The sequence below is a fragment of the Kryptolebias marmoratus genome, linkage group LG1 (assembly GCF_001649575.2).
Source record: "Kryptolebias marmoratus isolate JLee-2015 linkage group LG1, ASM164957v2, whole genome shotgun sequence".
NCBI lineage: Eukaryota > Metazoa > Chordata > Actinopteri > Cyprinodontiformes > Rivulidae > Kryptolebias > Kryptolebias marmoratus.
Genome location: NC_051430.1, coordinates 34,004,726 through 34,017,010, shown reverse-complemented (window position 1 = coordinate 34,017,010; position 12,285 = coordinate 34,004,726). Strand labels below are relative to the sequence as shown.

Sequence of the window (12,285 nt, the reverse complement as noted above, 5' to 3'; positions counted from 1 at the left end):
TGTTTCTTTTTTCTTTTTATGAACGACAGGGAGGAACAATTTAACTGTTGTTTTTTTTTAAATCTTGAACTCAGATGCTGTACTCACTGGCTTGCAATTCAATCTGTGTACGGTTCTTTTTTTTGTTTTTTTTTTCGTTTCAAAATAAAATTGCAAAAACAAAACAAGCATGTGTTTTTTGTTTTGTTTGTTCGTTTTTTTAACTACAATGGTTAAACCAAAGACGAGGTTTTATTTTGTTGTTAATTCAATGGGACCTTATGGAGGAACCGGAAATGAAGACCCGAACTCCCGGCAGTCACCAGCAGGTGGCGGTAATGTCCTGATTTAATGACTTCCTTGGAATCTGAAAGAAATCTTGTTGATGGTAAGATCATCAGCTCTCAGTGAAATGCGTCGATTCCCTCTAAATAAGACAAACGGATCCATTTTTAAACTGGTAGATTCTGAAGTGCTAACTGAAAAAGTTCTTCTTCTTCTTGTGGATTTTAATGGCGGTTGGCAAGAAACTGAAGGTGTACCACCTGCTGGTAACTGCCGGGAGTTCAGGTCTTCATTTCCGGTTCTGCCATAAGGTCCCGTTGAATTATCAACAAAATAAAAGCTCGTCTTTGGTTTAAGCATTGCAGTAAAAAAAAAAAAAAAAAAACGTACCCCTTTTTTTATTTTTGCTATTGCCGTTTTTCTAAATTTCGTTTTAAAAACAAACAAAAAAATCACATGCTTGTTTTGTTTTCTGCAATTTTATTTTGAAATGAGAAAACCCAAAGAACGAACCGTACACAGATTCAATTCAAACTGCCAATACATTCACCTTTAGGTCAACCAGTTTCCTTTTTCATTGTGCAGATATGCGGTCAATTTCCTAATACACAATTTTATAGACATGCTTTTTTATTATCAGTGGAAATGGTGCTGAAAGATTTAGCCGAGTTAAAAAAGGAGAAGCAGAGTTTATTCAATATAGTTCCTATTTAATGGGAAGAAAGTGCGTCTGGGTGAAATTTACTATGTAAGGCCATCATACAGAAAATTCTTCTTCTTTTCGTCACAGAAAGGAAACATGTTCTAAAAATGTTCGAACACTCGGTGGGTTCAAATTGTCCACTCATTCCTTACATAGTGCACTATATCATGAGTCAGCCATTTTTAATTGCTGTTTAAATTTTTTTTTTTTTGTCATTCACTATATAAAGTGTCAGAAACAACACGGTTCAGTAACAGACGTGTACAGAAGTTCTTTGCTATTGGTGGAAATGGACCATAATGCACCGAGGCTTGAGGAAACACAACAGGCTAACCGAGGCTAATGCTAACATCTGCAGCTCGTTATCATGATATTATTCAAATTCAAATGAACTGAGCCTTTATATAAAATATAATTATAATTAGTTATAATTATGAAACATTTTGAACGTAAGTTGTAATTTGCATGTAAATGTTGTGTGGCTTGTTTTTTTTTCTACTTTCTGCAGCTTTAAAATCAGTTCTGCACAGAAATATATAAAGTGTAAAACATGCATGAATAAATTTTACGTTAGTGTTATGGAGACAGATGATGTTAATTACAAATTCTCAGCCAAATCCAAGAAATTTATCAAGTCCATTAATTGAGATTCATCAGTCCCTCCAGGATTTCGCGGGGCATTTTCCTAAAAGTTGCGTTTGTTTTTTTTACTAAAATCAATAAACAACCATAACTTTTAATATCTAAACCAAAAATCCTTCCTAGTTCTGTAAGATAATTCCCAACAAACATTGACATTCTCAAAAGGAGCTTTATTTGAGAACTTTGATAGCTTCTAAACTGACATTCATGAGCATTTCTGGATTGTCCCTGGTCTGCAGCTCTCCTCACATGTTTTGCAGACACAAAGTGTTTGTCGATGCGTTTATGTTCCATGATTACACTGCAGGACGTGCAAAACAGCTGCAGCTGGGGAGGAAACTGGTTTGCTGAAATCTTTGTGGGCAAATGTGAAGCATTAGCGCACATTTTGGCTTCGGTCGCTGCTCCTGCACGCTCCCGGCGTTCTGATGTTAAGAGGAAGTGACGTCACGTGTCTTCTTCGTGAGTTATTTGGGCTTATTTTGTATTCCACGCCACACAAACCCACAAAGAAGAGACTAGACCACAGAAACTGTGGCAAATCACTTTAGAAACATTAAATATTGGGTTAAAGTTGCGGGAATGTTGCGGTGTTTTGGGCAAAGTTGCAAAAAGTTGCGATTTTGCGGGGTTTGCTTGATTTTGCGTTAATAGTTGCGATCGCAACATCGCAAAATCCTGGAGGGTCTGGCTTATTCTAAAGTGTTATGCAACACCTGACTGAATGGTCATAATTATGAAGCATGCTCGTTCAAGTATTGTTTTAAATGTAAAAAAACGCCGCGCTGTCCTCTATATAGTGACCACAGCGTCGTTAGGGAACATTTTGAACCCGGCCGATGTTCGATCTCCGCCCAGAGACCTATTAAAAAAAGGAAGTTCGAACAGGAAACACAAATAGCTTTCTTATCATCATTTCACAACACAAAAAAGGCAACAAAAACAAAACTCAGATCATTTTTTTCCCCCCCTTCAACAAAACGAAATATAAAACTCAAGTGCAAATAAAGTTCCAAATATTCTTCAAATCTCACATTTCTCTCTAAAGTAACAGTTTGCTTTGTAGGTAGTTTATCTCATTGTGTCGGACTTTGTGATTTAGCCCGTAAAATCTTTTTTTTTTGGGCTCTAGCGGCTGAAACACAAACGGAGGTGGAATGGTTTGGATGGATCCACACACCTTACTAATTAACGACGCGTTTAAGTGCACCACTTTTGTCTTTATGTGACTTGTGCACAAAAAAACCAACAAAAAAACAAGCTTGGAATACAAAGGATGTACTCTCTGTGGGTCGACTGATCGTCACTCATCAGACCGAGTGTGTCCACATGGCGTAACTTAAACAGGAAGTCCTTCCAGGTCTGACAAGCTCAATATAAATATCACAAAAGAACATAACATAGGAAGAAGATAAACAAAGGTGGAGCAATCAGGAGGTGAAGTAAAGACATATAGGAGGACAGCAGAAACAAGTTTGACCAATAATGGTTTGCTGACAAAGGCCTAATGTTAATATTATTAATAATAATTAATATTATTACTTCATCTATTATTATTCTTGTCATTTTAGTGCTAATTTCTGACAAAACACAGAGTTAGGCTCTTCTCAGACAGTTTAAAGTAACAGTAGGACTTATTAGGGTTTTTGTTCGACAGTTTGATCCCATTTGGTTAGCATAACCAAAGGGTAGAGCATAAAGACTGGAAATTAGCTGTATTTTTCCCCGTATAGACAGACAAATCTAATCTTTAAAACATTTAAAATCATTAGCACTGCGATTTCAATTCATAGTGCATTCTTTGAAACTATATATATGCATTTTACGTTGATATATTTGGGGTTTAATTCTCTTTTGCTCAAATATAAAGACATATACTAAAAAAAATCAAATAGTTGGGAATAAAAATATAGAGATACTGGCCTTCCAAACCTATATTTGTCAAACCTTGGATGTTTGAAGCTGCAGTCGGAGGAGGGGAAGCTGTTAATTACGTATTCCAGTCAGAGGGGGGGTCAAAGACACTGAAAGGCATCGTGTGATAAGAGACCGAGGACATTTTTCACCACGTAAAGGGACTTGGGGTTACATGTAGGCTGCTGGATTTGGAATGATGCATATCAGCAAGGGTCCTTAATGAGAAAGTGCACGCTCCCCCTTCTATTTGTATGGTCGTAGGAACCTGGTCACTTTGGAGCGGAGCAGCTTGATGAAGGAGCGGGGAAACATCTCTCTGGACTCTGCCGTTGTGTACTTGAAGTAGTTCTGAGGGTGGGCAAGAACGTCAAACAGTGCTTTTATCAACTTCTTGTCCTGTAGGGAGGACAAAAGAAACGAGAAGTCAGATTTCAGCACCATTTGGGTACGGAAAGAACATGTTTTTCAACTAAAAGGAAGGCTTCATTTGATACCTTCAGTATTTCTTGGTGATTCTCGGATGCATAAAGCCTGCCGTCTCGCACGATGTCTTCTATCAGCTGCTGGTAGTCCTCTACCAATAAAGAGAGAGGGGAAGGAGCAGTTATTTAGTTATTTGAAAAGACATAAAAACAGCAGAACAATCCTTGAAACGGCACAACAATCCTGAAAACAGCTGAAAGAACTTTAAAAGCATCCTACAAAGCAGAACAGAACCTAAAAACAGCTAAACAAATCCTAACACTTCAAAACAAACCCTTAAAACAGCAGAACAAACTATAAAAACACCTGAAAAGACATTAAAACAGCAGAACAATCAATAAAAATAGCTAAAAATCCTTAGAAACTGCAGAAAAAAACCCTTAAAACAGCAGAATGATGCTTAAAAACACCTAAACATTTCTTAAAAACACCTGAACATTTCTTAAAAACAGCAGAATGATCCCTAAAATTGAAGAACAATCGTTGAAACAGTACAACAACCCTGAAAACAGCTGAAAGAACTTTAAAAACATCCTAAATCGAGGACCAGTTTTGGACACCCCTGCCTTAGATGGAACAGGTTGTCACTGAAGCATCACAGTTTGTTGTTTTGAAGTTGACCCAAACTCACCGTCATACGTGACGTACGGAACTTGGAAGCCTTTTCCGCTGTTCCCTTCGTTGGACTTAAACTGGATCCAAAGCTTGCGTGAGCGGGAAGTGAAGGCGATCGGCCTCTCGTACGTCTGGCACGTCTCATAGGTGGTGATGGAGGTGGTCAGTGCTGGAGGAGCGGCACACAAACGTTAGCTTGGTGTCACATTCTTGTCTTTTCTCATAGCATAAAGTCGGGGTGATAATCTCACTGCGTTGCGTACAAACAGCATTCATGAAGGAGTTGCAAAAATAATCCGTGTACGGTTCGTTCTTTGGTTTTTTTCGTTTCAAAATAAAATTGCAAAAACACAACAAGCATGTGCAATGGTTAAACCAAAGACGAGCTTTTATTTTGTTGTTAATTCAACGGGACCTTATGGCGGAACCGGAAATGAAGACCTGAACTCCCGGCAGTCACCAGCAGGTGGCGGTAATGTCCTGATTTAATGACTTCCTTGGAATCTGAAATAAATCTTGTTGACGGTAAGATCATCAGCTCTCGGTGAAATGCGTCGATTCCCTCTAAATAAGACAAACGGATCCATTTTTAAACTGGTAGATTCTGAAGCGCTAACTGAAAAAGTTCTTCTTCTTGTGGATTTTAATGGTGGTTGGCAAGAAACTGAAGGTGTACATTACCGCCACCTGCTGGTAATGTGGGATCTAAAGGCAGTTCTCACACTGAAATAAATGAGTACAACTATCTCTCTCCTCAGTGCCAGAACACGGGGGATTCTTTAATTGTCACATTTTATCGTCATCACAAATTCCACAAAGATCCCGAAGTATCTTTGAAACCGGCGCGTATTTAAACAGACTGAATACATCGGTGTGTATCGCATACTTCTGACCAGTTCGTGATTGGTCAGAAGTTTACAGAACTCCTACGACACTTACAGGGAACCAGCCAGAACAGCTGGTTCCAGGAAACGTCTGTTATCACAAACTCCTTGTCCTGGAAAGTTCTGGCAACAACAACCGAACAGTCTTTACACGCGAACATAGCTTCTCTTCCATAATCGGTAAGCTGCAGTCTGCATAGAATGAAATCCTCTTCCACAGTAACTGAAAAAGTTGTGTGTCGGGAGTTCAGGTCTTCATTTCCGGTTCCGCCATAAGGTCTCGTTGAATTAACAACAAAATAAAAGCTTGTCTTTGGTTTAACCATTGCAGTTAAAAAAAACACACAAAACGTACCCCTTTTTTGTTTTTGCAATTGTCGTTTTTCTAATTTCGTTTTAAAAACGAAAAAACAAAAAAAACACATGCTTGTTTTGTTTTTGCAATTTTATTTTGAAACGAAAACAACCAAAGAACGAAGCGTACACAGATTCTTGAGCATCTCCAACTGAGCTGTCATTTTTGAAAGGCATAAATGCATCTTTTTCCCTTTTATAAATAGTGGATATGCTTTGTTTTTAATATTAAATGGCCTTAAAGTAGAGCTTCCTGAAATGATTTATTGGGTAGAACAATAAACACCATCAATCGGCTCAAAAAAACCTTACAGGTCTGATGATGTACGTTTCTAATGGGCCCTCTGAAAATAAATTTGGTGTCATATTTCACATGAAAAGTACATGATTCAAGCACTCCATCTTGCTGGAAGCAAAGGCAAGGTTTTTACATTTATTTCCATATTTACCACTCTTTCTCATGACCAACACATCGCCGCACTCATCTTCAATGGGGAGGAAGATCTCTGGCACCACAATAAGGATCCGCCTTTTGTGTGGTGGGTTTATCGTCCAGACGCAATCCACATTGGATGGGTAATCCCCTGGGTAGTTCGGAGACTCGATGTAACCAGTGTAATCTCCCAGTTCGCCTCCACACAACTGATCTGAGGAGAAAACGAAAAGGAAGACCGATCGGACACTCTGAAAACACCACCAATGCTGCCTGCAGCGCTATTTTTTTTCTGCTACATCATGTGTCTCAAAGTCTAAACTAGAGGAGTTGCATTTCCTGTGAAAATGCAGTGTAAATGTTTTTTTGCTGAATGATTTGACTGAAAGCTGCTGAAACTGTGCTGAACTGTTTTAATCGCTGAAATGTCAATGCAAGTTGGTTTTGAACAGTTGAAGCTGCAGCCAGAAACAGATAAATGATTGCTGAAAGTTGCTGAAGAGGCTGAAACGCTTAAAAGCGTGCACGCGATGAAGAGCAGCGTTACTTTTGCAGTGAGACACGTTCGTGGCGCCGTCGAAGTCCGTGGTGGTGTTCCCGGGGCAGGTGATGCAGTAGTTCTGGCCAAACTCCGACTGGTAGGCTCCTGCTGGGCAGCGGATGCAGCGATGGGTGCTGGAGTTGTAGTAATGTCCGGGAGCACAGTGCACTGAGAAGATAGAGGCAGTCAGGGCATATTCTTAAAGAAAACTCAAGGCCAGATCCGGCCGTTGGTAATATTCTATCTGATCACCCAAGATAACGTTTAAATTTGATCAGATCTTTGATTTTGAAATGGGACCGATCAAACTCTCGTTGATCAACTTGCAGCCAAGAAAAGATATCAGACGTCGTACTTGTGTTAACGCGTTTATGGTCATTTTCTTGTTTTAAAGTTAAATATTGGTAGCTGTTTGTTTAAGTTTTTGTTAATGGCTTTTAACCCTTTAAGGTCGACGCCCACTCCAGAGCGCAAAAATACTGTAGCGGGAAAGATCCGCCCTCTCAGAGACTCCGTGTTAATTTATCTGGAAAGTCCAGACTTTAAGCTTTACACCAGTTTTTAAATTATCTCGATAGGTCAAGGAAAACCAGAGTTATGATAAATTATTCACAACATATTTTGTTTTTGAAAATCGTTGTCATATTTTCAGCGGGGGAGTTTCTCGGGGAGAAAACTCCCCCATCCTCCATCCGATCTCACCCCCAACCCAGCCGAATGAAAAAACTCCCCCTCCTCTCCAATCTGACGGAGGCTCAACGTTTTCTGTCAAACGACTAAAAATCCACAGCGAGAAGAAGAAAAAGGCGCAAAAATTTAAGGAAGTTTGGCGGCGCAGGAGTGAGTTATGGGTTTTGTGATATTTATGGTGTTTGGATTTTATAGTTAGGGTGTAGTTTTTTTATATTTTGGCACATAATTAATGCAAGGACACTTGTATAAAGTTATAGTGCACCAATGATATTTTGCCCCATTTAGCCTAAGAAATATTAAAATATATACTAAGTGCCAAAACTAAATCTAGAAAGTTAATTCTGCAATACAAAAATCTAAACTTAAGTGTTAAAATCTAAATCTGATTTACCATTTGTTATTGTTTCTTCCTCTGGAGTTTAAAAAGATTAGCAAGTAAATATTCAACATTTCATCAAAATGCTAAGATAATCCTTCGATATCTTAGCTTAAAAATCATTAAAACTTGTATAAATATCACCACTCAAAATGGGCTAGAAGTTTCTTTAAGTTGTTTGTTTGAAGGTCTATTTTGTACCGATAAGCTAGCAGAACACAGATAAACCCAAAGCCTGACCTTTGGCCTCACAGTCCCGGAAGGAGACCGAACCCTCGTACTTCGTCATGAGGCCCCCGCCACACGAGAAGCACAGAACTCGACCCGGTTCTGGCTGGTAGGAGCCCAGGAGGCAGGGTTTGCATGGCCGAAAGCCATCGGTAGAAAACTGGCCTGCTGGACACTGACCTGTGGAAAAAAAACAAAAAATAAGTAAGGAAAAATAAATGGAGACACGGCATACCCCCCGTCTGAGTTTCCCTCCGGTGCGCTTTAATTTAGGATTAAAACAGGATTCTAAGATGGCCAACTGTACTGTTGGAGTATGAGTCGGTCCCTCCAGGATTTCACGGGCGTTTTTTGTGATTGTTGCGGCTAAAATGCCTGATTTCTCTGGGCATTTTCCTAAAAGTTGCATTTTTTTTTTTTACTAAAATCAATAAAAAACATAACTTTAAAAAACCAAACCAAAAATACTTCCTACTTTTGTAAGATAATTCCCAACAAACATTGACATTCTTAAAAGGTGCTTTATTTGAGAACTTTGAGAGCTTCTAAACTGACATTCATGAGCATTTCTGGATTGTCCCTGGTCTGCAGCTCTCCTCACATGTTTTGCAGACACAAAGTGTTTGTCGATGCGTTTATGTTCANATGATTACACTGCAGGACGTGCAAAACAGCTGCAGCTGGGGAGGAAACTGGTTTGCTGAAATCTTTGTGGGCAAATGTGAAGCATTAGCGCACATTTTGGCTTCGGTCGCTGCTCCTGCACGCTCCCGGCATTCTGATGTTAACAGGAAGTGACGTCATGTGTCTTCTTCCTGAGTTATTTGGACTTATTTTGAGAGACCAGACCGCAGAAACGGTGGAGAATCATTTTAGAAACAATAAATATTGGGTTAAAGTTGCGGGAAAGTCGCGGTGTTTTGGGCAAAGTTGCGGGGTTTGCTTGATTTTGCGTTAATAGTTGCGATCGCAACATCGCGACAATCCTGGAGGGTCTGATGAGCGAGATACGTGAAGTTCACCACTTGAGACGTCCACCATGTGACTCCTTCTCAACCTGAAGCGAGCTTTTTACCTTTTACCTTTTTCTAGCTGCTTCTCACTTGGCTGTGTAGCTCGTGGCCTGAAGATGCCAACAGAATCCACAACTATCCACAAAAAAGCCCAGACGAGACCCTGAGCTTTCTGACCCAGATACCTTCCTGAGATCTTGTCCTTGAAACACCACAAACAGGATGTAAGACAAGGAGCAGACCCTAAATGAGCCTAACCTGTGTTGGGAACAACCTCAACCTTGTGTCCAAGCATGTGGTTGTCCAACTGGACAACCCCTAAAACCTTTTAGGTTAGCATAAGAAGACAAAATAGTTTTATTTTGTAATTAAACTAAAAATACCAAAAGTCAAAGCAGACGATTCCTGATCGAGTTGAAGGTTTGGATTTCTGAATGATATAGCGTAAAGCAGAAGTAGTTGCTGACTCAGCATTTAGACAACAACACTAATTGATGTGACAGTGATTTACCTCCACACTGAGACACGTTCTTGGCACCGGCGACGCCCTGTCCTTCAGTGCTGGGACATGGCTCACAGGACAGCTGACCCTCCATGTCCTGGTACGTCTCGGGGGAACACTGGACGCACTGCTCCTGCTCCCCGCTGTAAAACGTCCCCACGCCGCAGTTCACTGAAGGTAAAAACACACGAATGAATTCTTCCTGTGGCTTCACGCGGCACAGCGACATCAAAACACTTACCACATTTTCCATCTTGGAAGATTTGTCCCGTGCTGCAGGTCTCAGCCCCCTCCGGCGCCCGGGATGGTTTCTGGGCCACTTCGTACTCGGTTCCAGAAAACTGGATGTAGAACTGCTGCTTGTTGATGGACTTCCTGAGCGTCTGCAGGGCACTCTTCAACTTCTGCTTCATCTTCTCTCGGACACAATCAATGTTGCAGGCGTCTAAGGAATGATAAGATATCTGTTTTACATAATAGTTAGGACATTGGGTAAAATGTAAAAAAATAAAAAAAAGCAATGCCTTGCAAATCTCATGGAACATGGCACACTTATCAAATATCTAAACTCAAATGTTGCATCGTTTTTTTAGGGGAAAATTAGGTTATTTTGAATTTGATGGAAACAACACATCTCAAAAAAGTTGGGTCTGTAAACACAGTTTGCTGTGTCGTCCACAAATGTTGGTTAAAGCTCTATCAGGCAGAGAAGAAGCCGGATGTGAACCCCATCCAGAACCTCTGCTGTCTCCTCTGGACCAGAGCTCATTTTAAATAGGCTGAGACAAAGGATAGAGACCATCCAGGCTGTTATCAGTGCACAGTGAAAAAGCCTGCCTCGCTGATGTTATGGGGGTGCATTAGTGCCTCTGACATGGGCGGCTTTCACATCTGGAAAGGCTCAAATAAATGCAGAAAAGTATTTACAGGTTTCAGAACATCATGGTAAATGGACTGTACTTGTATAGCACCTTTCTAGCCAATCAGACCACTCAAAGCCATCTGCTGGTGACTGAAAAAGTTACGTGCCGGGAGTTCAGGTCTTCTTTTCCGGTTCTGCCATAAGGTCCCGTTGAATTAACAACAAAATAAAAGCTCGTCTTTGGTTTAACCATTGCAGTTTTAAAAAAAACAAAACGTACCCCTTTTTTATTTTTGCAATTGCCGTTTTTCTAATTTCGTTTTAAAAACGAAAAAACAAATTAAAAAAAACACATGCTTGTTTTGTTTTTGCAATTTTATTTTGAAACGAAAAAAAAAACAAAGAACGAACCATACATGGATTCAAAATCATTGCATTTTCCTTTTTACACAACATCCCAACATTTCCAAATTGGAGTTGTGTTTCCAGGAAACAGTTGGGTTTTTTTTGCTACACCCTTGAGAAGATTTTGGCTAACCTTTGGAACTCCTGCTGTGTACGTTTCCGATTTAAGTGAAAAAGCACCGTACCCGACGCTTCCTCCTCCTTCATCTCCATTTCGAACTCGGCCGTGATGAGGGAGACCTCTTTAGTCGGGGACTTGCGTCCTCGGCGCCGCTTCTTCGACGAGTCGCACTTCAGGTTGACGAACGTCACCTGGCAGTCGTCGGTGCAGGGGAACTGGCCTCCTTGTTCAAAGGGTAAAAATCAAAACGTTAAAGGAATTAACGGTTAAATGCACAAAACATAGTGGCGCATTTGCTGTTTTCTTACCTTGAATATTTTGCCTGGATGAGTCTCGGTGTTTCTCCTTGTTGCGGGGGCTCAGGTGACACTTGGCGTCTTTGATCTTAAACTTGGTTTTCTGCTTTATAGGTGGCGCCAACGGATCTTTAGATAAAAAAACAGGACTGTCAAATATGAGAACACCTTCATTGATTGGCAACTGCAGGAAATGACAGGAAAGGACTGTTGTTATTGACCCAAATGTTAAACTTGGGTAAACAGTATGTGTACAAAATGCCCCATTTTTGGTTCAGTGGGCCAATACCAATGTCTGATTCTTGCCTGCTGTGGCTCAGGAGGAAGCGCAATTGTCTGCTAATCGGAAGATTGGTGGCCTGATTCCAGCTCCGCCCACTTCCTGTCAACCCTTACGTAGCTCCTGATTCTGTAAATTAGCGTGCGTGAATTGATGAATAGTACTTTTTTTGTGTAAAAGTGCTTTGAGTTGAAACAATCTCTATAGACGTAGTCTATTATTCACCCTCCGACCTGTTGATGCTAAATTCTCTAAAGAAAAAACTGCAACCAATGGAAAACATCTGATAAATGAAAATAAATATTTTGGTGCATCAGTAGTTCAAGGGGTTCAGATTCTGAAAGGGACCCTTAAGTGTACAAAGTAAAAATGGAATAAACTGCTGAGTCACAACTGACAATCAGTCCCTCCAGGATTGATTTTTTGTGATGGTTGCGGCTAAAATGCCTGATTTTGCGGAGCATTTTCTTAAAAGTTGCCATTTTTTTATTACTAAAATCAATAAACAACCATAACTTTTAATATCTAAACCAAAAATCCTTCCTAGTTTTGTAAGATAATTCCCAACAAACATTGACATTCTCAAAAGGTGCTTTATTTGAGAACTTTGAGAGCTTCTAAACTGACATTCATGAGCATTTCTGGATTGTCCCTGGTCTGCAGCTCTCCTCAC

At 40.2% G+C, this 12,285-nt stretch overlaps 1 protein-coding gene across 3 annotated transcripts in view; it reads right to left on the bottom strand.

Annotated features, from left to right (window-relative positions):
• Positions 1-2,182: 2,182 nt before the first annotated feature.
• scube1 (signal peptide, CUB domain, EGF-like 1) overlaps positions 2,183-12,285 on the bottom strand; it is an 81,519-nt gene continuing 71,416 nt past the window's right edge. For 2 of the 3 annotated variants that reach the window (XM_017439978.3, XM_017439980.3), the window contains 10 exons: positions 11,345-11,461; positions 11,101-11,256; positions 9,890-10,093; positions 9,658-9,819; positions 8,146-8,313; positions 6,843-7,004; positions 6,312-6,509; positions 4,641-4,793; positions 4,021-4,100; positions 2,183-3,922 (listed from right to left, as the gene is read on the bottom strand). In XM_017439978.3, the coding sequence (XP_017295467.1) occupies positions 3,770-3,922; positions 4,021-4,100; positions 4,641-4,793; positions 6,312-6,509; positions 6,843-7,004; positions 8,146-8,313; positions 9,658-9,819; positions 9,890-10,093; positions 11,101-11,256; positions 11,345-11,461 (1,553 nt within the window). In that variant the 3' untranslated portion in view covers positions 2,183-3,769. Of the gene's footprint in view, positions 3,923-4,020; positions 4,101-4,640; positions 4,794-6,311; positions 6,510-6,842; positions 7,005-8,145; positions 8,314-9,657; positions 9,820-9,889; positions 10,094-11,100; positions 11,260-11,344; positions 11,462-12,285 lie in introns of all 3 variants that reach the window. The other variant, XM_017439979.3, reaches the window with a different exon arrangement.